The 24997-nt window shown below is 40.4% G+C and overlaps 1 protein-coding gene across 1 annotated transcript; it reads right to left on the bottom strand.

The window, feature by feature from the left end:
• THEMIS2 (thymocyte selection associated family member 2) lies at window positions 1-24742 on the bottom strand. Its single transcript, XM_074217962.1, has 7 exons — window positions 24527-24742; window positions 13876-14016; window positions 8910-9308; window positions 5606-6627; window positions 3509-3655; window positions 2702-2828; window positions 1-1018 (listed from the first exon to the last, which is right to left on the bottom strand). Exons 1-7 carry the CDS (start codon window positions 24618-24620, stop codon window positions 858-860), a joined length of 2091 nt encoding a protein of 696 aa, XP_074074063.1. The 5' UTR covers window positions 24621-24742; the 3' UTR covers window positions 1-857.
• Between the last annotated feature and the right edge of the window lie 255 nt (window positions 24743-24997).

A 24997-nucleotide genomic window follows, 5' to 3' on the forward strand; every position in this document is an offset into this window, starting at 1 on the left:
ATAAAGAATAAGATAATCTCTACCTTCAAAGAATTTATATTCATTTTTTATTTATAATTTTTTTCACATAATAAAAATCTGTCCTTTTTCTTCCACTTCCCCCCATTGGAGAAGCAAAAAGAAAACCAAAATTCTTGTAAAAAATATGCATAGTTAAGCAAAACAAATTCTTATACTGGCAGTGTCCAAAAAAAATTTGTCTTATTCTGCATCACCCTGAGAAAATCACCCTTCAAGAAGAGGTGACATATTTCCTCAAGAGTCCCCTGGAATGGTGGTTGGTCATTTCATTGCTCAGAGTTCTCAAGTTTTTCAAAGTTCTTTGTGTTTATAATGTGTGGTTATTATATGAATTGCTCTATTTCTGGAAGTACCTAACACATTAACAGGGGAAGACAATACATAAGTAGGAGTGATGGGCAGGAAATGGTGTTTTGGCCTGGCTGTTTTGACCATAGGGATGGTAAGTGAAATCAAAGAAACACTGACATCCCCTTTCTAGGAATAGTAGTGATGATTTAATTACTCTTCTTAGAACAAGACTTGGAAAGGATGTGGGATACCCTGGGACTTCGAAGAGAGCAACAGCAATGTGGTTCTGGGCTGGACCAGCTAGAAGTGAACTTTCATCCTCCAGAAGCCCGGGGTAAGAACTGGAAGTCAGGAACATGGGAGGATGATGACTGTAGGACAGTCGTGTGGAGGTCTGGATTTCTGAATCAGAAGCTATTCCCCCCACCCCAATCCCATACTGATTCTGAGCAGGACATCGGGGAACAATGTAGAGTTGGTAGAGTTGCCATCTTTGGTTGGAGTCCTTTCTGTCTTGTCCTTGTAGGGAAGCATAGCCTCGTCCATCATCTGAATGGCTTTTTTGGATTAAAGTTATTCCCATACTCATAACTGTGGTCACAGTAGGGAAGTATGGTCTCCTCCATTTTCTTGATGATTTCCTTGAGGTCCTGCTCTTCAGGTTCCTCATAGTCATGGTCAGAGTCATCAGTAGATTCATTCTGCTCTATACAGCCCCAAAGAAGTTAAATAATCGAAGCATTACATATTCCTGAAGGCTTAGGGTTTTCAGAGATGGCTCTACCCTACCCCAGCCCATCCCCTCCACTCTTCTCTGTCTCACTCCTCTCCTCCCCCTACCAATTCCAGCATCATCCCTATCAAACAACTCCTAGAGAATATCCCTCTTCCCTCTCCCCCATTCCTTTCCTACCCTTGGCCCCCCATGACATTGAAATGAATCTTCTTTCTCACTATTTACAGAGCTTCCATTGCTCTTCTCCTAGGTTTGATCTCAAACTGCACTAAATGCTATTTTTGTCCAGTATTTTTTATCAGATTTAGCACTGGAAGGGACCTTGGAAAGAAACTGACTCATGTTGCGGATAAGAACACTGAGGCCCAGAGAGGTTAAGTCATCTGCTGAAAGTCATAGATATAGTGTTAGAAGCTAGATTAGGACACGGGTCTTCAGACTCCTAACCCCCAACTGTCTGCTGTGTGAATCAATCTATATATGTGTGTTTATATACGTATATTCATCTGTGTGGACATATGTCCCCAAAGTGGGACAAAACTTAGTGAAGTTGTGAGCATTAACAGCTTTAAAACTATTAATATAAAATAAATTAATACAAAATATGAATCCACGTACCTATGAACATGTACATTTAGATCATATAAATATTACTTAATATAAAATATGTACATATATTATTTATGAATTTATATATAATGTTCCAAAGTCTTCATGCCATTTTAAGCTTCAGTAGCTTAAAACTATTAATATATGTATGTAAATATACATATATAAATGTATAATATAATAATGTATATACATAAAAGTATAAACATTTATATTATAGATGCAGAATGTTCCAAAAACCTTAATGCCAATTAAAGTTTTAATAGCTTAAAATGACACCTAGTCATTTGGGATATCCTATCTACGGAGTTGACCACAGGAATTTTGCCTTTACTCAGTTCTCTTTTGGTTCACTGAGGGCAGGGCCATTCTCTGAGTAACTGCCCAGTCTAATGGCACCAAGAGAGATGGTGACAGTGAGGAACATGGGCAAGGTGGACATCAACTGAATCTAGTATTCAAAACTTGAATTCTCTCACTGCTTTCTATGCAATAATGGATAAATCACTTTACTTCTAAAACCCTCAGGTTCCTCATCTGGAAAATGGGGATAAGATGGGCCTTTCTGAAAGCAGATGGTAGCCCGGACAAAGGAATCTATGTTTTACTGAGCAACCATCCTATTGCCCTGGGTAGGTTTGAGAAGTTCTAGAGCAGGCATTATTAACTAGGGTTCTGGGAACTTGTCTTCTCAACTATCTTGATAACTGTATTGCAGTGTAGTAGGTTTTCTTTGTAATCTTTTGTATTTTTATTTTATGTGTTTAAAAACACAATTCTGAGAAGAGGCCCATGGACTTCCCTTTTGCCAAAGGGGTCCAGGGCACCCTTGAATAATGAGCAAAGGTGAAATTCTAGCTGAGCTTCAACCCTCTTTCCAATCTTGGCTAGGGGGCTTTGACCCCTATCTACTCTCCTCACCTACTCTCTCTCTCTCCCCCTCCCCCAACAATTCTGGAATGAATTGCATGGAGTTTTGGACTCAAGAACCCCAGGTGAGGACATCATGAGGTTGGGCTCAAGTGGAGGTCACTGGTGACATACCTGGACTCTTCACAGGTGGCTTCTGAACTTTGCAGGATTTGGGCACCTTGCTATACAGGTGTGGGGAGCTTTTGAAAGAGTGTAGCAAGCTGGAAAACTTTCTCTCTGGCTCTGGGGGTCGATTAGGCTGTGGATGAAAGAGAAGAGTTGCCAAAATCAGCCTCAGCCCAAAAAACCAGGCAGCAGGCCTCATTAGGATTAATTAAAATCAGGCAATGAAATCTAATAAAAAATATGAAAATCTGGGGATCAAGGTTCATGAAGATTAGACAGTGAGTCTGCCTGCTAGGAAGATGCTAATGTTTTAGGAAATAAGGGTTGATCTGGTTACTGGTGGGGCAGATGGATGATATTGGGGCCTGTTTCTCAGTCTGTGAGACAAGGCTTACTGAATACTCACAGCTATAAACTCAAAGTAATAGGAGAAGGAAGAGGGGAAAACCAAGAAGAAAGTCCAGAAGTCAGTTTTGCTAGTCCTCTGAAGTATCATTCTTTTGATACCTTAGCATTTCCTAAAAACATAAAAAATTGGCTTCCTATGCTTGACTGCCTCTGCTTTCTTACCTTTCCACCCACTCTGTGTTTTATGATTTAGCTTTTGTCCATCATTTCTCTGAAACTGCTCTATTCAAAGTCACTAGTGACCTACTAGTCAGATCTTTCTCTTTCAGCCTAATAGGCCTTTCTCTTTCAGGTATCATTCTCCTTGACCTCTCTGCTATATGTAATGATGCTGCCCACTTTCTCCTTCCAGTTCCTTCCCCTCTCCGCAGATTTGGAGGCCCTGCCTTCTTGTTTTCTCCCTACCTCTTTGGCTGCTCCTTTTCTGACTTCACCAGCTTTGGGTCTCATCTCTTGAATGTAGTCTTGCATCCACAGGTTCTGTCTTGGTCCTTCCTCTTGTTTTCTTCCCACTTGGGTGACCTCTTTTACTCCAGTGGCTTCAGCTATCACCTTTGCATCCAGGAGAACCAAATGGGTATTGCCAGTATTGAACAAACTCATCATATTCAAAACAGAATTCATCTTTCCCTGAAAACTTTCCCCTTCTTCCCAACTTCCCTGTTACTGTCAAGGGAACCACCAGCCTCCAGGTCACCCAGCATTACAACCTGTTTCACCTCCTCTTTCTCCTTTACATATCTGATTTGGAGTCAGACATTGCCAGTTCTATATTCACTATAGCCCTTGTGTCTGATCCTTCTCCCACTCATAAACCAAACAACATTAGTTTATACCTTCATCACCTCTCTTCTGGATGATGGTCTCAAGTCTCTCCCCATCCCTGCCCATCTTCCATTCAACTGCCAAAGTAATTTTTCTTTTCTTTTTTTTTTTAAAGATTTTTCAAGGCAATGGGGTTCAGTGGCTTGCCCAAGGCCACACGGCTAGGTAATTATCAAGTGTCTGAGGTTGGATTTGAACCCAGGTACTCCTGACTCCAAGGCTGATGCTCTATTCACTGCACCACCTAGCCGCCCCTCAAAGTAATTTTTCTAAGACCTAAATATAAGTCTGACCAGGTCACACACCCCCTCCTTAAACTCCAGTGACTCCCTTTTACTTCCAGGGTCAAATATTAAGTTCTCTACTATTTAAAGTTCTTGTCCCTTACTACTTTTTCAGTCTTCATAAACTTTTCATCTACTAGGTGATACAATGGTTAGAGTGCTAGAACTAGAGAGATAAGCCTGCGTTCAAATATAACCTCAAACACTTACTAGCTGTGTGACCCTTTGTAAGGCATTTAACCCAGTTTGCCTGTTTCCTTATCTTTAAAATTAACTGGAGAAGAAAATAGCAAGCCACTCCAGTATCTTGACCAAGAAAACCCCAAATGGGATCATGAAAAGTTTCATACAACTGAAATAATTCAAAAGCAATACAGCACTCAGTAGCCCAGGTACCTTGGTCTTGATATTCTTTGCACATGGTCATCTATCTCCTATCTCCATGCTATCTTCCAGGCCTGAAATGCCCTTTCTCTTCATTTCTATCTCTTAGTCTCATTGGTTTCCTTGAAGATTCATGCTGCTAGCATTTTCCTTTTGAGAAGGTTTCTAACTTATCCTATATACATCTTGGTTTGTACATAGTTGTTTGCATGTTGTCTCCCCATTAGATTGTAAGCTCCTTGAGGGTAGGGCATGTCTTTTGTCTTTTTTTTTTTTTGTATCCTTTGTGCTTAGAACACAAGATGGCATAGAAAAGCCAGGAACTTCCCTGAGCTCTTCCAGCTTCCCTCAGAAGCAAGCCTCTAAATGTATTCTGGAGCTTAGGACAGGCCGTGATACATAATAAATGATTAATAAAGGCTTGTTGACAGTTTGATTGACTTCCAATATCCCATTTTTAACAGATTACTGGATCTCTTCCACCCTGATGTCCCACCTATAGCTCAAAATTAACATGTTCAAAATTAAACTTATCTGTCTCTCCCTGAGCCATGTCCCTCTTCTCAAATTCCCTGTTTCTACTGATAATGCCATTATCCTAGCACTCATATACATTCAAAATCTTAGATAAATCTATGAAAGGCAACTTAGTACAGTGAGAAATATACTAGATCTTTAGCCAAAGAGGTTGGACTAGATGACTCTGGGGTCCCTTTCAGTTGGAGATTTATGATTCTGTGACTCAGTTCTTTCTCTCCTCATATCCAATTAGTTATCAGAACTTTCCAACAATATCTTTTCCCCATCTGTTCCTTTATTTCTATCAATGCAGCACCCTAGTTCACATTCTTATCACCTCTTTTCTGGAGGGTCACAGAATACTATCTCAACCTGTTTTTTGACTTTCAACAAATTATCCACTTCCCTCAAATCCCGGGAATATTCTTTCCTCACTCTTCTGCTTACTAAAATCCTTTCTCCCCAACATACCTTAGCACAGGCCTCTTACCTTGACTGAACTGTTGCACTTTTGCTTGTTTTTGGGGGGCCTTGGTGGAGGGGCCTGGGCACTGCAGGTTTGCGAGGACTGAAGTTTGTAGTAGAAGGCATCTGTCAGTTCTTCCACTGTGGAGATTAACAGTGACTCTCCTTGCTTCTCTAGTGGCTCATTAATCACCAACACAGTCAGGTCTAGCCATCTGGGGGGAATTTCAAAGCTCATTCTGGGGTCACTGCATAGACTGATGGTCAGGAAGGGCTCTGTGATCTTCTCCTCCAGCCGTAGGCCAAGTAAGGAGGACAGTGGGTCCTCAGAAAGGGAAGGGTCCTTGCCCAAGACCTTGACTTCACAGGGCAGTGAGACAAGGGTCATTAAGTTGGCCAAACTATAGCGTTTTCCATCACTCATCTCTTCCACAAAACCACAAGAGAAGTAGAGAGGCAGGAAGAGCTTCTCTTTTTCCTCACTCTGTTCTTCTTCATCTTCTTCCTCCCCAGTCAGATCACTCATACGATTACAGACCAAAACTTCCCCATCAGGGCCCTTGTCCTTCCCCAACACCTCCACTCGGTCACCTCTGAAAAGGGAAGGGGAAATGGAGTCTCCCTCCTCACTCTCCCAGTCTTGAGTGGCCACCACATGGAGTGGAAAGCCAGGTTTCAGAGCATCCAGGAGTTCAAAAACCGTATGGAATTCTCGGGGCCGGCGCCGCAATTTGCCCTGGTAGGCTCCTGAGATGAAGAAGTGTCTAGGGGTTTTCCGGCTTTTATTGGAGGCCAGTACCCGCCATGGTGGGGAGGATGGGCCATGAATCATGAGCTCCTGATCCTTCTTCAAAGACCTGTGAAAGATCGGGGGACCATCAGGGACCTCTAGGATTCTTACGCGCATTGGGAAGGGCCCACCCTGGGCCAAGATTTCACTTAGCAGCAAAGGTCTGATGAAGTGCTGAAGAAGATGCTCTGAGGAGGTAGTGACATCCTCCACATCCACCTCCAGGGAAGATGGGATCTTCACAATGTTTCTACGCACTGTGGAGGGAGATGAAGGTCAGACCCCAGTATCTGGTGACACTGTCCTCTACCAACAAGCCCAAGAAGTATCTTCTCCCCTTCCACCTAGGCCCTATCCAAGTAAGATCTTTCCAGGGAATGCCTAGCATCTTAGGCCATTCTTTCCTTCTATTCAAAAAGAATGGCCCCAAACCTTTATACAAAGGAGTTAGAAGGATCCCTAGAATTCTTGGAAGTCAAATTAGTCCTGCCATCTTATTTTACAGAGGAGGAAACTGAGACCCTGAGAGGGGAAGAAATTTATCAAAGACATTGGGAGAATGAGAACTGGAAGGAATATTAAAAGTCATCTACCCCAAACTCCTCATATTAAAGATATGGAAACAGCTCCAAAAGAGTACCCTTGGTCTTACAGGGAAGAATAATACAATTTAGTCTTGCATGAAGGTTCACTGACTCTAAACCCCATGTTCTGTACCATAGGGACCAAGTGGCTTAAAGCTCTCTAATAGCTTCTTGCTTATCTCAGGGATCAGCTAGATGGGCTTGGAGAAATCATGGCACCTATGCCAAGCTATATGCTGTCATGTCAGCAGACCTCCTGCCCTATGGGGCTTCCCAGGATGTAGAAACCTATGGAGATGAGGGAGGCTTGTTCAGTTTCCAGAAATCCTAAGTGGCAACAGACACCCACATTGCTATTTCACTGTCTCCTCTCCTTTCCTCTCACCTTTTCTATTCTACTTCAGTGAGGCCTTGGGAGCAAAAGGAGGGAAGGTTCAGGGAGAGGAGGAAAGGGACATATTTAGTGGCTCAGTCACCCCCCCCCCCAATTTGAGTCCCTGGGGGATCCTCTTCCAGACTCACTGTGGTTCACAAAGCCCTTTCTTCACAACAACCCTATGAGGGAGGAAATGTCAGAATTATTGTCCTTAATTACAAATGAAAAAAATAAGGTTTAGGGTGATGAAGCAATCTGGCCATGGTGAATAGAGCTCTGGCCCTGGAGTCAGGAGAACCTAAGTTCAACCCAAACACTTCCTAGCTGTATGACACTGGGAAAGTCACTTATTTGCCTCAGTTTCCTCAACTATAAAAATAGGGATATTAATATTATGTTATTTTGGCTCTGTGTTACCAATACTCCCTCATATGCTTTCTGGTCCACCCCTCTTTCCTAGCAACCTTTAGGCTAGGAGTTAGTAAGACAAAGGCAGGGCAGTTAGGTGGCACAGTAGGTAGAATGCCAGGCCTGGAGTCAAGAAGACCTAACTTCAAATCTAACCTCAGACACTTACTAGCTATGTGATTTTGGCAAGTCACTTAACATCAGTTGCTTCTCCAAAAATAAAAACAAAAAACAAAACAACATGCTACATAAATCTCAGCAATTGTAGTCACTACTACCACAATTTTTTTGAGAAGATATTCCTAATATACAGCTTTCTACTGCAAGTATCCTGAATTGAAAGCCCCACCTATCTCAGCCCCTTAGGTTCAGGTGTTCTAAGTAATCCTGATTCCTAACCTGGCCAGGTATCTGTATGACCTCTTGTATCCTGATTGGGGGTCATTGGGGGTAATTTTCCTAATCTCCAACAAAGGTTAGCTCCTTCCTGATTCCAGTCTCAGTGATGTGACATTGTGTGCTGCTCCTGAGGGATTCTCAAGGGATGTTCCTCCACAATGGAGGAAAGAAATGAAATGAGTGTTAACAGATTATACTAGCTTTTCCACCATGATGTTTAGGGAAGCCAGGTAAGAAAGAGGTGAAAAAGTTGATTTCCTGGGCCCAAACTGGTAAAGTGAAGAGAATGAGGTACATCAGGGGAGAGGCTATGAGATGGGAGTGGGGGGGGGGGGCATGGGGTAGCTGGAGCTTAATCAGTGGTCAGTATCAGCTATCATCACTGGAGTGTGGAAGACTGTTCGTAGGTCTCTGTCATCCTAGAATTGGACTAATGCTTCTCCACATAAAGCATGTTCTAGAATTAGAAAAGTCAGTGAACAGATCATGTGATTGCAATTCCCTCTAATTTTCAATCCTAGAAGGGAAGGGACAGTGCCCAACAGTTGGCATTCTGAATGGTGTTTGGGTTCTAGTATGCCCTCTGTCATTTACTAGTCAAGTAATCGTAGTCATTAACTTCTCTTTGGGGATTCAGTTTCTTCCTCTTAAATGTATTTTAGAGTCCTGGAGCAGATTACATAGAGCCTGTGTGGAGTTTTCCCTCCCTACTTTCTTCCAGTGCCCCTTCTTCAGGATTGCCCACCCAGCCTTGAAGGTTCCCGAGACTCACTGTGCATGATGGCATCAATCTCATACTCGGGTTGAAGGATTAGGGAATTCCAGTGGAGAGTGGGGCAGATGAGGGGTTGATATAGCAGAACAGGGTCCTGCAATATCTGGAGTAATGTCTTTGGGAAGTGAGGACCCCAGCTGTAAAAAGTCCCTTGCAGAGGCAGAGGTAGGAACTTGTGGGTTCCTGAGTCCATCATGCAGCAGGCATAGCGGACACCCTGGTACCTCTCCACAGTCATCAATCTGAGGGGCTGGTCTCTGAACACCACTCCATCCTCCACTTGGAGGTCATGCACCGAGCTGAAGTAGATAGGTAACACCCCTTTTCGGGTGGCAGCAGATATCAACTTGTCCAGGGTGCCATAGAGCTGAGGGTTGATGGTTGAGCTGAAGTAGCCTGTGGAAAAGGCAGCAGAAGACGGTGGTGACAATTGGTGCCAGTCCAGAGCTCCAAACACTAGGACCTAGCTTGTAAAAATGATCCATACAGGAGGTGGGTGCCAAGGTGTGTCACAGAACATAATCTGTAATCTGGTAAAAATCCTAGACCTCAGAACAAGGAGAGGCTGGTGAGGCAAGCTAAAGTCAACAAAAACAAACAGATTTGAGGTCTGAGTTTTTGTGGTTTTTGTTTTTTGCTATGCTGAGGGAAAGGTGAGAATCAAAGAAGGAATAGAAATGCTGCTTGGGGGGTAGATGAGACTATGATAACTATCAACTGAGAGAAGACGAACTTCTCAGTTCTCATTTCATTTCTCTTTTCTCTGCCAAGGAGAATGACCTTTGTCCAGGAAATATCAGAAGGCAATAGTAAGAGAAAGCCTAGCTACCCTTGATGAATAATTTAAGTCACTCACCTTCTATGGAATGCCTATATTCTTAGGAACAGAAAGAATGGGTGGATGTGACTGCTGAGTTCCTTGTCGATAAGAGCTGAGAGAGCTTGGAAAATGAGACATGCTGCAAGATTAGATCAAGTAAATGTTGTCTTGACTTTCAAAAAAAAAAAAAAAAAAAGGAACAACCTCAAAATGGTACACCAGTAAGCTCGTCTTCACCTCTTGGAAAAGTCCAGAACAGATTATTAGAGAAATGTCTAGTGAATATCTAGAAAGGGAAGCAGTGATCACAGAGGGACAGCAATAAGAACAGTTTATGCCAGAGCTCATTGGTATGGATCTAACTGGATTGCTGCTTTATAATTATCTCGTTTTTAAATTAAACCAAATTAAATTTTATTTTATTTTTTCAATTACATGCAAAGGTACTTTTCTATATTCATCCTTTTGCAAATTTTTGAGTTCTCTGTTTTTCTATGACCCTCCCTTCCTTCCTCTCCCCATGGCAGTGGATCATCTGATATAGGTTGTACAACATATGTTTAACATATTTCCACATTAATCATATTGTGAAAGAGGAATAAGAACTAAGAAGGAAAAATAAAAGAAATTTAAAAGCACGAACATAGTATTATTCTTTGCTCTGCAGTCAGACTCCATAGTTTTTTTCTCTAGATGGGGATGACACTAATATCACATTTAAACCTTGCAACTACCTGGGAGAAAGGTGCTATTATAATACCCTTTTACAGATAAAAAAAGCCCAGGCAAACAGAAGTTAAATACTTGCCCAAGATCACACAACTACTAATTATCTGAGTTTGGATTTGGACTTAGGTCTTCCTGATTTCATGCTTTTTATTAACTAAACCAACCAGCTGCCCTTCATCAGGTGACACAAAGTTGGGAACTAACAGTTAGAATACAAAAATATATGGACAGGCTAGAGTATTGGGCTGAACCTGAAATTACTGAGATAAATATAATCAAAATTTGGGTTTTTGAGTGATTCCTTTCGGTCATGCCCCCAATTTGGGGTTTTCTAGACAGAGATATTAAAGTGATTTACCATTTCCTTCTTCACTTCATTTTACACATGAGGAAACCGAAGGAAGTGAGTAAAGTGACTTACCCAGTTAGTAAGTGGTGAGGCTTGATTTGAACTCGTGTCCTCCTGACTCCAGGGTCAGATTTTATCCACTGACCCTTAACTTAAGTACTAAAAAAGAGCTAGGGGTTTTAGTGGACTGGAAATGCAGTTTGAATCATTATTGTGATTCTAGGAGGTGGACCAGGAGGTGGTAAACACTCTGTACAGTACCTTTATCAGTCTTTCTTAAGTAACATGTTTGGTTCTGGGCATCACAAGTTAAAGGTCATTGATAAGCGGAAAACTTGGGGAAGGGCCCTGAGTCCTAGAATAAGAAGGTCACTGGATATAACTGAGCATGTTCAGCCTGAGGAAGGAGATTTATAAGTACCTGAAGGGTCATTGTATGGAAGAGGGATTGGACAATTTTTATTTGACTCCAGAAGGAAGAACCCAGACCAGAGAGTAGAGATTATTAAGGGGTCATCGCTGTCAAGAAAAACTCAACAACAATCAGCGAAGATGAGAGTGCCCTTGGATAGGTTGATGAGGAGGTAAGGTGAATTTAGAAATGAGATTTGGTTTTGGGAATCTTGAACTGAATGTCTCAAAAGTGTCCTAAATTTTTTTACACATTCCAAACAGAATTTATGATGATATTCTCTTCCCTCCTCCATGAGGGAATCCCCTCTCCAAGAAGAATGGGGGGGCCTCAGAGGTGAATGGATTCCCTCTCCTTGGCAACCTTCAAGCAGAGGTGGAATGCCTCCTTGTCTGGCGGGTTATGCTGAGGAGTCCCTTATTTTATGAGTTAGACTAATAATGTTTGTCCTTCATTCCTGAAGATCATGACATTAGGGAGCTGAGGCCATGACAAGTCCATTAACTGGAGTTTAGTTAGGGGCTGCTATGCTAAATCACCAACCTCACTGGCTGGTGGCTGAGTACTTCTGAATCTCAGATTCCGTGACTCTGTGATACAGGCCCCTACCAGGACAGACCTGGCCCAATCCGAGACAGCACCATCAGCTTTCTTCAGTGCCAGGCTTATATTTGCCCTAGGATACCCAGGACACCTAGCTAGGGGGCAGAGGACATGCATGGGCAAGAAATAGGCATTCCACTATGAATGTGTCTGTGTGTCCATGGGTGTGTAACCCACCCCGGTTATGGGTTTGTGAATGAAGCAATTTATATATAGAATGTGTTTAGAATGGTGCCTAGTGTTCAGTCAGGTCTCATTCATTAAACACCAATTCATGCTAGGTGTTACAAAGACAGAAACCTTGCCCTCAAGGAGAAGAGGAGGAGGATTGGAAGACAGCTAGAAGGAATTTCCATACTACTTGAGGTATACAGCATGTTTACAATTAAGTAAAGTTGTTATGCAAAATACTGCTAGGTTTTTGCATAATATTGTAAAAAAAGTACTATCACTGTGTGTAAAAAATAAATATGCAAAAGTGATGGAGGTAGGAATTAGGGGGTAGGGGGTAGGGGGAATCAAGAAAGGCATCTTTATGCTGGTGTCATATGATCTGAGCATTGCAGGGAGGATGAGTCTAAGAGGTAGAAATGTTCAAGTTAGGAAAGACAGAGGTAGAAAAAAAGGGATATTGTATTTGGGGAACAAAGAATAGGTCAGTGGGACTGGAAAGTAAGGAGAGCTTGGAAAGCTAGGAGGGAGGGGTCTCAAATGCCAAATAGAGGGGTTTGTACCCTAAAGTAAATGGGGAAACTGAGATTTCTTGAGCAAAGGAATGATACGGTGAGCTTTTCTTTAGGAAAATTGATCTGGTTGTATTTGAGAAGTGGATTAGAAAGGGAAGAGGCTAGAGGCAAGGAGACCAGTGAAGAGGCTATTCTAATAGTTGAGGTAATAAAGTCTGAACTCTAAAATGGCACAAAAGAGAAGGGGGGGATGGAAAAGACATTGAGGAAGGAGTGTAAACAAGCCATGGAAACTGATTAACGATGTAAGACAATTGAGAAAGGAGAATAAAAAACTATTCCATTGCCATTGAGATGCCCTGGAAGGAAGATAAATAGGTGAGGGGGAAGGGTGAGTTTAGAAATGAGATCCTGTTTTGTAACTCATGGATTGAATGTCACACAAGCACCTTAAATTTTTAACACATTCAAAATTTTAACACATTCCCCAAAATAATATTATCATATTCCCCTCCCTCCCTCAACCCTCCATTTCTAAAGCAACCAATATATAAACTTCAACAGTTTCTGATTTCCTTTGGGATCAATTATAAAAGCCTATTTTTGGCTTTTAAAACTTATTGCATCTTGGCCTTTGACTAATTCTTCAGTTTTCTTCTTCCTAACTCTACACCACTCCACAGTTCAGCTAGACTAATTCCTCACACATGGCTCCCTATTTCCCATCTCTAGGCTAAGCTTCCCTCCTACAAGGAGTGCTGTCTCCTCACCTTTTCCTGACTTCCTTCAAGACTTAGTTCAAACCCTATCTTCTTTTTTTGTTTGCTTTTTGCAAGGCAATGGGGTTAAGTGACTGGCCTAAGGTCACATAGGTAGGTTAATTATTAAGTGTCTGAGGCTGGATTTGAACTCAGGTATACTCCTGACTCCAAGGCCAGTGCTCTATCCACTGCGCCACCTAGCTGCCTCCATCTTCGGCAGGAGGACTTTTTGGTTCTCCCCTTGCTCCTTTGGGTGTTGCCCTTTCAGGATACCTTCACCTGCTCTGTTATGGGATGCCCAGAAAGTTTTAGTGAAATTTGAAGCTTTAATAGTTTAAAACATAGGGACAGCTAGGTGGCGCAGTGGATAGAGAACATTGGAGTCAGGAGTCAGGAGGACCTGAGTTCACATGTGGCCTTAGGCAAGTCACTTAACCCCATTGGCCTTACCAAAAAACAAATAGTTTAAAACACAACTAACACTGGGAGGGGGAAGAAAGAGGAAAGATGGGAGAAATTACTTTTACTTCCCTTAAAAGAAGTACACAAAGATGAGATTTTTCAGAGGAGGTGATAGGAAAGAGAGAGAAATTTCTGGCTCACCTGGGAAGTCGGGAGGGAGCTCAGTGATGTGGCCTGTTTCAGGGTTCTCACAGATCACCTTTTTGAGATGAATCTGAATAACTTTTATTAAGTCTCCAGTGGATAAACAGCATTCATTCCCAGACAGTTCATAGATGGAGCCTATGGAAACAATCCCAGTGGCAATAAAGTGTTAATAGCAATTATTTAAAGGGTGTTTTAAGGCTTACAAAGTGATTTACATAATGATATGTCATTTAATCCTTACAATGGCCTTGGTGAGGCTATTATCACCCTTACTGTACAATTAAGAAGACTGGGGGCCAAAGAGATTTCAAGTAAGTTGCCCAACGTCACATAGATAATTATTGAAAGAACCGGACCTGGAATTCTGGCCTTCTGATTTCCAATCCAACTCTCTTTCTCCCTCCCCCAAATTCTTCAGTTTTCCCCATTCATTTATGTCCTGAGTCCTAATCGGCCTTTGCCCCTCATCCCCACCCTTAACTGGCTATTTCCTTTCTTGGACCAGATTCACCCAAACAAGAGATAATGGGCAGGCCTCCTGTCCTCCTAACCATGTTTACTTGGTTGGTCTGGAAAAAAGAAGAAAACAAAACCACATCACAAATGCTACATCCCCTTAATCCCCCAACAGAAAGCAAAAGATTAAGGGTAAACTATTTAAAAGGGAAGGAAAACAAGTCAAAACAGTTCAAGGAACAAACAACCATTTGATGTCAACTCAAAATTTGACTAGAAGCTTGAGAAGTAAAATAAAAGGATGATGAGAAAGGAAACCCTGGATCAGGAGGATTTGGAAACCATCTGATCATGTGTATGGTCAAGAAATTCAACACACCCAAAGCACAAAGTTCAATTAAGAGAGAAACTGAAAGCTTGGCAACATTCATTTAATGAATATGATTACATTAAGGAAGGTAATAGAAGGTTACTTCTTGAAACAATTGGAAAATAGCAGGGCCAGAAATAGTTCATAATTGCTTATGTCCTTCATATTAGCTCAGGAATTACTGATTAGTAAAACAAGTTACTAGTTTCCTCTAAGAACACATCACATATATATGCGTATATATATATATATATATACACACACACACATATATATATAATGATATGAGAGCATTCATGAATGTATATAGATATTCTGATATGATAATATTTGTGACCCTTCTACCTGAAGGACCACTACATATTTTGATACTTTATACATTCACAGTTTACATTACCAAAAATAAATTTATAAACATGCAAAAAAATTTGATTGAGGAGCAAAAAATAAAAAGTTGTTAGTCCCAAAGGAACAGCTTATTATTGATTTGGTAATTATGAAACAAGCTTCCTGAAGGTTCCATAATGTTTAGATTACCTTTGTTAATTATCACTAAGCTTTTAATTCAGGTCTGTACTCATGACTTATTCATGTCCTTCAAATATACAAAATAAGAGAAGACTATTTGATGACTATGCAGGAAACTGTTCTCCCTGAAAACATAAAACCAACACAGTAATGCCAAGAACAGATGCTATAAAATATGTCACTTTTCAGGGAGATAGTTTGTCTTAGTCTTAAATCCATTTTCATTTCTCCCAAATAGAATTAAATATGGCTTACAAATTAAAGAGAGACTTATATTAATAATTGATTTGAATTTCTGACCCTTAACTTTTTGCTTTCTGTTGGGGGATTAAGGGGATCTAGATACTTAGATAACTCGATTAAATATTGGTGATTTCAAACTATAAGATTCCACCAAAAGCCATGTTAGATTCCTTCATTTTGTAGATTCTTTCTCCTAGAATAATAAAAAATGTCATTTGGACTTTAAATGTAAAATTTTTAACATACACTAAAGAAAGATAGAGGCCAAAGGCTTTGAGTTTGAATCTGGACATTATATTGAACAAAGGAGGAAGACAATCCCTATAAATATATTTATCTCTAGGCAAAACACATCTAGCTTAAAAATGTCAAAGTGATGTCTGTGGCTGCCTATATTGAGACTATTTAGCATGCTATAATTAAAGCTGAATGGGGAAAATATTTAAAACAATAACATCTATTCAATACCAGTCTTTATGTAGACTTTTGGAATATAAAATAGACCCTAACAACTTTACAAAATACCCTAACTTAAACCAAAACAATTTTAACAGGAAACTAAGACTTCTATGGAAAGATTAACACTTTCTCATCAAAGAAGAGTTAGGTGATTGATACAAATCTTTCTTACCGTTCACCAAATCTTCATCACTGATCTCCTTACAACTCCTCTAGTCCATCTGTCACCTCTAGGTATTTTCATTGGTTTTGCCCAATTCCTGGAGCTCTCTCCCTCATTTCCACAACCAAACCTTCACTACCCTAGCATTCCTTCAAACTATAATGCTATATCTTTCTTCCTTGTCAAAGTCAAACTCTTAAAAAAAATTGTCTATACTCAATGCTTCCATTTTCTCATGTCCCACTCACTTTCTAGTCTCTGTCCCTATGACTTCCTACCCCATCTCTTGACTTTCAGTTAAGAATAGTTTCATTGTTCTTTTTGTTTTGAAAAACAGATTTTCACTTAATACTTTTGTTTTTACATCAACTAGATTTCCCCTTGTGTTTCTTCCCTTCTCATGATGATCTGAGGTTTAATTCATTAGAGGCTGCAATGGACCCTTTCATAAAGTGCTATTGGCCCAGAGCTCTGCCTCAGTGGTTTTTCTTACAGATTGAACAATTTTGGAATTCTCACAAGATGTTCAAAATGGAATTCATTATTTCCCTTTGTTAAACCCACCTCACTTTTTAACCTCCCAATTTCTTTTTTTTTTTTTGCAAGGTAGTAGGGTTAAGTGGCTTGCCCAAGGCCACACAGCTAGCTAGCTCATTATTAAGTGTCTGAGCCGGATTCAAACTCAGGTCCTCCTGACTCCAGGGCTGGTGCTCTATCCACTGTGCCACCTAGCCGCCCCCAAACTTCCCATTTCTGCCGAGGGCACCACCATCCTTTCAGTCCACATCCGCAACTTAGAGTCATCACCCTTCTTTCACTCCTTACACCCCACTAGCTGCTCATTTGTCAGCATCTCATTCTGTCCTTTTCTCTCTAGGCAATAAGCCTCCTAATGGGGCCCCTAGCCTCAATTCACCCCCTTAGTGAGTAAGAATATATTAAGCTATATACAAGATAAATAGGAAATACTTAAAAGAGGGGCGGCATTAGAATTAAGAAGGGTTGTAAAGTGCTTCCTGTGGAAGATGGGATTTTAGTTGAGACTTAAGGAACACCAGGAGACAACAGTAAGGAGGGAGAGCATTCCAGTCATGGGGGCAGCCAGGAAAATGGCCAGAATGGAGAGATGGATTGACTTGTCCAGAGGATAGCCAGAAGGTCAGTGTCACTAGATTCAGGGTTACATGCTAGGGGTATAATGTATAAGAAGAAAGGAAAGATAAGAAGAGACTAGGTTATGAAAGGCTTGGAAGAGTCAAAGAAAAACATTTGGGATTTGGTCCTGGAGGCAATAGGGAGCCACTAGAGTTTATTGATTAGGGGAGTGCCATGATTAAACCTGAGCTTTGGAAAAATCACTTTGGTGCTTGAGGCAGGCAGACTCATCAGCAAGCAGATTATTACAACAGTCTCGATGTGCCACCATTTTGGTGGCAGTCAGGAGAGAGAAGGTGGCATATCTGAGAGATGCTACAAAGATGAAATCATTAGACCTTGGCAACAGATTGGTTATGGGGGATCAAATATACTTTTATTTCTAATATGGTCTCCACACAAATGCCAAAGTGATGTGTGTGTGTGTGTGTGTGTGTGTGTGTGTGTGTGTGTGTGTAAGGGATGGATGAGGAGGGATAGATGAGGAGGGATGGATGAGGACAAGAGGGAGAGGAGAGAGGGAGAGCAGAGGGACAGGAAAAAAGAGAGAGGGATTGAGAGAGATTGAGAAAAAGAGAGATTTCAATAAATTTATTTGAGGAAGAAAATATCTGAACATCAGGTATAGTCTAATCCACAATACTATAGTGATATGCCATTATCATTTATGGTAACATATCACTATAATCATGTGGATTAGAATCTCGATGGGATGTTACTCATTCAATTGTTTGGATGATAAGCTTCCGAGTTTGTCTGTGGTATGTGTCACAGTTTAGATGACAAAATCAGACAATGTATTCTGTTCCTTATTAGGACATAAGTGGTTTTCAAAGTTACACAGTCTAATTCATGGTGGCATTTAATTTTAAAAGAGATAGCTTTCTGGGGGGCAATGAGGTAGTGCAGTAGATATAACACTGGCGCTGGAGTCAGGAGGAACTGACTTCAAATCCAGCCTCAGACTCCTAATATTTACTTAGCTGTGTGACCTTGATCAAGTCACTTAATCCCACTGCCTTGCAAAAATTTAGGAAAAAAAAAAGAAATAGATCTCTTTAAAGAGTCTTGACATCACCATATCCAAAGAAGTTTCTCAATTTTGATTTCAAATTTTGTGGTTCAAGGAGGTTGACACTTTACCAGATCAACTGATGATCTATGTCAGTGGTTGCTTTACCTCAAAAATAATATAGTGGTGTTTATTTGTTGTTGTTTTTTTAACTTTTCTGAAAACTTTTAAATGTGTTATAGGTTAGTCACAGTTACAGCAAAAGTTCCTGGCCATTGTTAGCTCTTTCCTTGTGAGAATTATAAAGAGTGCCAAATTGTATTCCTAAGTAATTACAAGTAATTAGTAATTAATGTAATTACCAAGAAAAAAAAATTCACTCAGCTATGTATATATATATATATATGTTGAGCTTGTAGAAAGGTCAATCTCTGGGGACTTAACTACAGATTACAATATTTGCCTTCTGTTTTGATTTGGAGTCCCCAAGGATTTCAGCAGTAACTTTGAAAACATAGGAAGATAGTCTCTTGTCTTTGATGACTTTTGAGATCATTTTCCTGCTAAAAATCAAAGTTCTTTTTTAAATCAATTTTATTATTCTCATATGCTATGAATCAATTTTATTGACCAAGGCCACCAATTAACTCTATTAATCATATAACAGTCTTTAAAGAACTCAATTTGATAATTTATAATATATACCAAGAGGAATCCCTGAATTCCATATATGTGTTCAAACAGGTGGCTCAGCAGATAGAAGAACACTGGATCTGAATACTGAGTTCAAATCTGACCTCAGACTCTTACTAGCTACATTGCTTACTAGCTACAAGTCACTTAACCCTGTTTGCCTTAATCTACTGGAGAAGAAAATGGTAAATCACTGCAGTATGTTTGTCAAGAAAACCAACTGGATGGTGTGGATGTTTTGGAGGATCAAAGAATCACAGAGTCAGAAATGACTGAATAACAAAGTCATTTAACATCTTGTTTCCTTATGTTTGCCTTCCTATTTCCTTAACTTTCCATTTTCCTGAGCCCTTATGCCCTCTTCCAAATAGATATCACTAAAGCACTGGTCATGTCACTTCCCTGCTCAGGAAGTTCCATGGGTTTTTTCTTTCCTCTAGGATAAAATATAAACTCATTTGTTGGCATATAACATGGTGCAGTTCTTCATGCAATCTACTTTTCAACCAAAGCATCCTCTTTCCAACCAAACCATTCCCTATACTGATCATTTCATCTTCTATTTCAACTCTGTGCCTCTGCACAGGTCGGTCCTTTGGCCAGAATGCCCTGCCTCCTCAAGAACCCTTAGCTTTCTTTAAAGCTCAGTTCAATTGTCACCTTCTAATATGAGATCTTTATTAATAACTGCCCTTGCCCTTGCTGCTAATCCTCAATTCACCCAAAAACATAAAAATTATTTTGTATTTACTTTGCATATATTTTGTATTTATTTTGTCTACTTGTTTCCCCAATAGACTGTAAACTCAGAGACTATTTCATTTTTGTTTATAGAATTATAAATTTAAAGGGAACTTGGAGGATGCATTGGTATCCCAAGTTTCTAGCTCAGTACCTGGGTCAAAGAAGACCTTAATAAAATCTTGTTGAATGAATAAAATCTTTCCTGATCTTCCTTCCCTGCAATGGTTAGGTACTCTCTCTTCATTTTCCTACTTCACTTATCTGTGTATATGTTGAACCTCTTTGCAAGAGTATAAATTTCTGGAGGATAGGGGGATTTTTTTGTCTTCATATCCCCTGTACAATGTTTGAACATAGGAGGTTATATATATATGTATATATATATATATATGTATTTGCTTATGACAGACAAATATATATACATAAATAACCCATACACATATATTATGTTTATATATAAGTATATATAAAACTTTCATTTTATTTAAACATATATTTATCCAATATATAAGTAGTCAATACTTAAGATCTCTAAGGATGTGAATAAGCAATTCTCAAAAGAACTGCAAACAATTAACAACCATATGAATGCTCTACATCGTTATTAATCAGAAAAATGCAAATAAAAAAACCTGAAGTTTCACCTTATATCCAAGAAGCTGGCAAAGATAATAAAAGACAGAAATGGTCAATGTTGGAGTGTTTCTGTGAAGACAGCCAAATTCCTGTTTGGTTGGTAGAACTGTGATTTAGTAAAAAAAATTCTGGAAAGCAATGTGTAATTATGAAAATAAAGACTAAGTTGTCCAAATCCTTTGGCCCAGAGAGTTCACTATTAGGTATATACTCCATGAAAGTCATTAATAAAAAGAAAGTCCCCATATATGATAACAATACTAATTAGCATTTATATACGTGCCATTTCCAAATATTATCTAATTTGATCCTCACTACAACAACCCTAAGAGGTATTATCCCCATCTTACAGTTGAGGAAACTGAGGAAAACAGATTAAATGACTTTCCCAAGGTCACACAGATTGTGAGGTAGGATTTGAAATCAGGTCTTTCTGACTCCAGATCCAATGCTCTAGCCACTGTTCCATCTACCTTCCTCTATAAAATGTGCTGCAAAATGTAGTAGCAAAAAACTGGAAACAAAGTGAATGTACATCATTTGGAGAATGGCTAAGCAAATTGTGATACATGGATGTAAATAAATGTTACCATGATGTAAGAAATGACATGTGTGTTGAATATAGAGAAGCCTGGGAAGGACTATATGAACTGATACAGAGGAAGTGAATAAAGAATAAAGGAGTGAAGAGCCAAGAAAACAATATACCCAATGACCATAATATTGTTAATGGAAAGAACAACTACATACCAAAAAGCTAAAAGTGAATAGTGCAAAACTGCAAAGATCAAGCATGTCTCAAAAGGAGTGATTTGAGAAGATGTCCCCTGTTCCACCCTTCTGCAGACATGGGAAATTTACAAGTGTTTTTTCCATTTAATTGATCAGTTATGATGATTCCCCCCCCTTTTTCTTCCCCCCCCTTAAAACCCATTTGTTATATGGATGGCTTTCTGAGAGGCAGAGAGAAAGGAATATTTGGAAAAATTATGTTGACAAAAAAGACATTAAAAACAACAAAAAAAAAGAGAGGTTTTTTTTTTATTTAAGGCAATAGAGTTAAGTGGCTTGCCCAAGGTCACACAGCTAGGTAATTATTAAGTGTCCAAGTCTGGATTTGAACTCAGATCCTCCTGACTCCAGGGCCCGTGCTCTATTAACTGCATCACCTAGTTGCCCTAATCATTGGTAAATTTGGCGCAAGCAGCTTCAGGTGAATGATGGAACTTGGGAGTCAGTTTGCGAAGAATGAGAGAATAGGATGTGGAAACAGCAAGTATACACAACTTTTTCAGAGTTTGGCTGAGAAGGGGCAGAGAGGGTGATATCTTGATAGCGCCCAATCAAAAAAACTTTTTTAAGGGTGGGGGAGACTTGAACATGTTTGAATGTAAGGAAACAGCTGATAGAATAAGATTTGAAAATGTGGAGGTTGGTCAAAAGAAAAGAGGTAAAAAAAATAGAAAAGTGAGGTTGAATGCCTTCATTTTTTTTCCTATAAACTAAGAGGTAAATGTCCTTAGCTGAGAAATTGGGGGAGAAAAACATTGGAGATCTTTTATTATTCAATAAAAAATTATGGTTAAAAATAACCATTACATTTGAATTACTTGGAGCATCTAGCTGCAATTCAAAGCTAAATTCTTTAAGGCTCAAACCAGTTTTTCTTCTATTACACTTCCCTGCCTCCTAAAAAAGGAAGGAAAGAAATTTGATATTTATCCTAAATGAGCATTAGTCAGATCTGACCTTGTTTTACTTCTTAGCTTCAGATATATTGACCCTGGTATTTTTCACCTCAGACCTGACTAAAGATAAGTTTTATGATGGCAGGGACTGTGTTTTATCTTAACTTTTATCTTTCCCAGCCCAAAGGAGTGAGTGTTTTGTATTAGTAATTGAATGCATCAGTTGAATGAATGAAAGGATTTTCTAGTGAATGAACATAAGGATCTAGGGGGAAAAGGAATATGCTCATCAAGCTATATAAGAGGGGGAAGCAACCTGGCAATTAAGTAGGGCAGGCCAGGAGGTGACCTGAAGTCATAAGACATCTTGTTGAGATCCTAGGAGAGCAGAAGGAACTTGGGGTATGATGAGGTTCTCTAGAGTGGGAAGGCTGAATGCAGATGTGTGGGTTCTAAAAAAAGAAAACAGCTTCTGAAGAAATTGGCTTTTGTTCCCTTTCTTTTCCCTTCTTCCTTTTTCCTCAGGTCAGTGACTGCTGTCCATCCTCTTATTTGCCACAAACCTCTAGTCCTCTGTATATGGTCTCTCCATCTCTTCCCTCAACGTGTCCTCCCTAGCCACTGAAAACCCTTTGCCTATCCCCGAAATACAGTGCACTTCTGAATGACACAGGTCAGCCTTTCCTTGTAAAGGCCCAAGTGGATTTCTCTCAGATATCTGGAAATCCTTTTCAGGATACTGGCTCCTCTCCCTGCTCTTAGTCCTTGGTCTGAGGGAATAGAGAACAATAGCTTTTCCTAGGAGACCAGCTCAGGGAGCAAAAGTCAGGGGTCTGAATTGATGGTTAAATGCAATTCTCTTTATTTTTCCATCTCCCCCTCTCCCAGCCATTCCATAATAGGCAAGGCTCTTTTTTGAAGCTATTACATGTACAACTTAAAAAGCACTTTCCTTATAATAATCTTTTAAGAAAGGCAGGGAAGAATTTATCCCCATTTTAGAAATGATTTTTTTAGGTTTTTGCAAGGCAAATGAGGTTAAGTGGATTGCCCAAGGCCACACAGCTAGATCATTATTAAGTGTCTGAGACCGGATTTGAACCCAGGTACTCCTGACTCCAGGGCCGGTGCTTTATCCACTGTGCCACCTAGCCACCCCTATCCCCATTTTCCAAAGAGAAAACTGAAGCAGGTAGAAATTAAATGATTTAGGATTACCCAGCAAGATTTAAACTGAGCTCTATCTGACTTCATCCCAATAGTCCCATCTGGCTGCCTCTAGTTAAAAGCAGGACATTGTAGAAGTCTAACAGAAGACCCGACTTTACACATAACTACTTCTAAGGAAGATCATCTCATTAAACCTGTCCTTGCCTACAGCTCCCCCTCTGTAACATTTCTGACCAGTGATCATTCAACCTTGACCCAAAGTCAAGTCGAGGGGAGTAACATCATTTCCTACATAAACAAATGAAGTGTTTATTATTAAGCTCTGCTCATTTTCATGGCATTGATCCAAGCTCTAGACATACAAACACAAAAGTATGTCAGTCCTTACTCTCAAGACGCTCACATTTTTTTTTTTTGGCAAGGCAATGAGGTTAAGTGACTTGCCCAAGGCCACGCAGCTAGGTAATTATTAAGTATCTGAGCTCGGATTTGAACTCATGTCCTCCTGCCTCCAGGGCTGTGCTCTATCCATGGTGCCACCCAGCTGCCCCCCAAGAAGCTCACATTTTCATGGGGCAGACCATATAAAGAAAAATTCAGAGTTTCCAGTCTTGCTGAGATATACTGAAAGATAATGTAGTACCTTTAGAGAACCCCAATCTAGGATTCTCAGATGTCAGAACTAGAAGGGACTTAATAGATCAAGGGTGAGTCACAGTGGAATGCCCAGGTCACTCTATAGAAAAGTCATGTGATGGATCCCTCCAGTCTCTGTTCTTTCTCTCCTTCAGACTTCAGATTTGGAGATCTTTCCACATCCTCAGCCTCTTGCTCAATTGAGCCCCAAACCCAGCAAGTTCTTCTTCCTCCACCCTGACTCTCCACACCCACAGCCACAACCTCTCATCCCTTAACCCTCCAATTCGCTCCCAGGCCATCTCCCCTCAGTAGCCCCTCATTCAATCCTCTTCTCCCCATCCTGACTCCTTGGGGGACCAGTTCAGCTCTACACTGTCTTCCTCCCTCGAATCCCCAACTCTTTCTCATATTGCTCCCCCCCCCACCCAAGGGATCAACATAAGGAAGCATCTGCTATAAGAACCTCCCAATGGGGCTGACCCCAATCTGGAGAGTTTTGAGGGATGCTGCCTTTTGAGGAAGGCAGCTTAGTACCATTCTCTACTGAGAGTGGCTTTTCAGAAGGCAAGGAAGTCAAGGTTCTCCTCTCTATGAAACTAAGAAACAGGTCATGGAGGACACATCTGATGAGTGGTAAGTATATCTATGAAGCAGAGGTCCCATGCTTGGGACTGGGTTGTCACACTTACTCTGAAAATACACCCCGGAGCATATCTTCAGGATTCGGGGGAGGGAAGCTGGGTCCAGGGAACAGATATAATCCTGGAGGGCCACAGGCTCCATGGTCCTGGAAATCTGTGGTCACACCCTTAGTCAGCACCAGTTCCAAGCAGAGTTTTCTGGAGCCTATCTCCTATACTTGTTTCTCCTTCCTGCTTCAACCACACACAGCTTAGGCTAGACTGCTATTGCTCTAACCCCAAAGGAGGTAGTATCCTGGGAGGGGCCTCACTTAATTTGGAGGAACCTCTTTTAGTCCCCTGTCCTCCACACCCACATCTTCCTTCCCCTAGCTTGATCACTAGACCTCCCTCTAAACCTGGTGAGTCATTATAAACAGCTGTTTTCTGAAATTAGGGAAACATACAGTGGATCCCTAACAACATAGAGGAACATGGCCTTCACCTTGGAAAACACAGAAACACTGTGTACATCTTTAG

The sequence above is a fragment of the Macrotis lagotis genome, chromosome 1, assembly GCF_037893015.1.
Source record: "Macrotis lagotis isolate mMagLag1 chromosome 1, bilby.v1.9.chrom.fasta, whole genome shotgun sequence".
NCBI classification, from domain to species: domain Eukaryota; kingdom Metazoa; phylum Chordata; class Mammalia; order Peramelemorphia; family Peramelidae; genus Macrotis; species Macrotis lagotis.

Excerpts from the sequence above, each read along its gene's own strand:
- THEMIS2 (XM_074217962.1), bottom strand. The coding sequence starts at position 24,620 with ATGGAGCCTGTGGCCCTCCAGGATTATATCTGTTCCCTGGACCCAGCT. Across the intron at positions 6,628-8,909 it reads GATTGATGCCATCATGCACA|TGCGTAGAAACATTGTGAAG; the intron begins GTGAGTCTCGGG and ends CTCCCTCCACAG. Across the intron at positions 1,019-2,701 it reads GCCACCTGTGAAGAGTCCAG|AGCAGAATGAATCTACTGAT; the intron begins GTATGTCACCAG and ends GGGGCTGTATAG.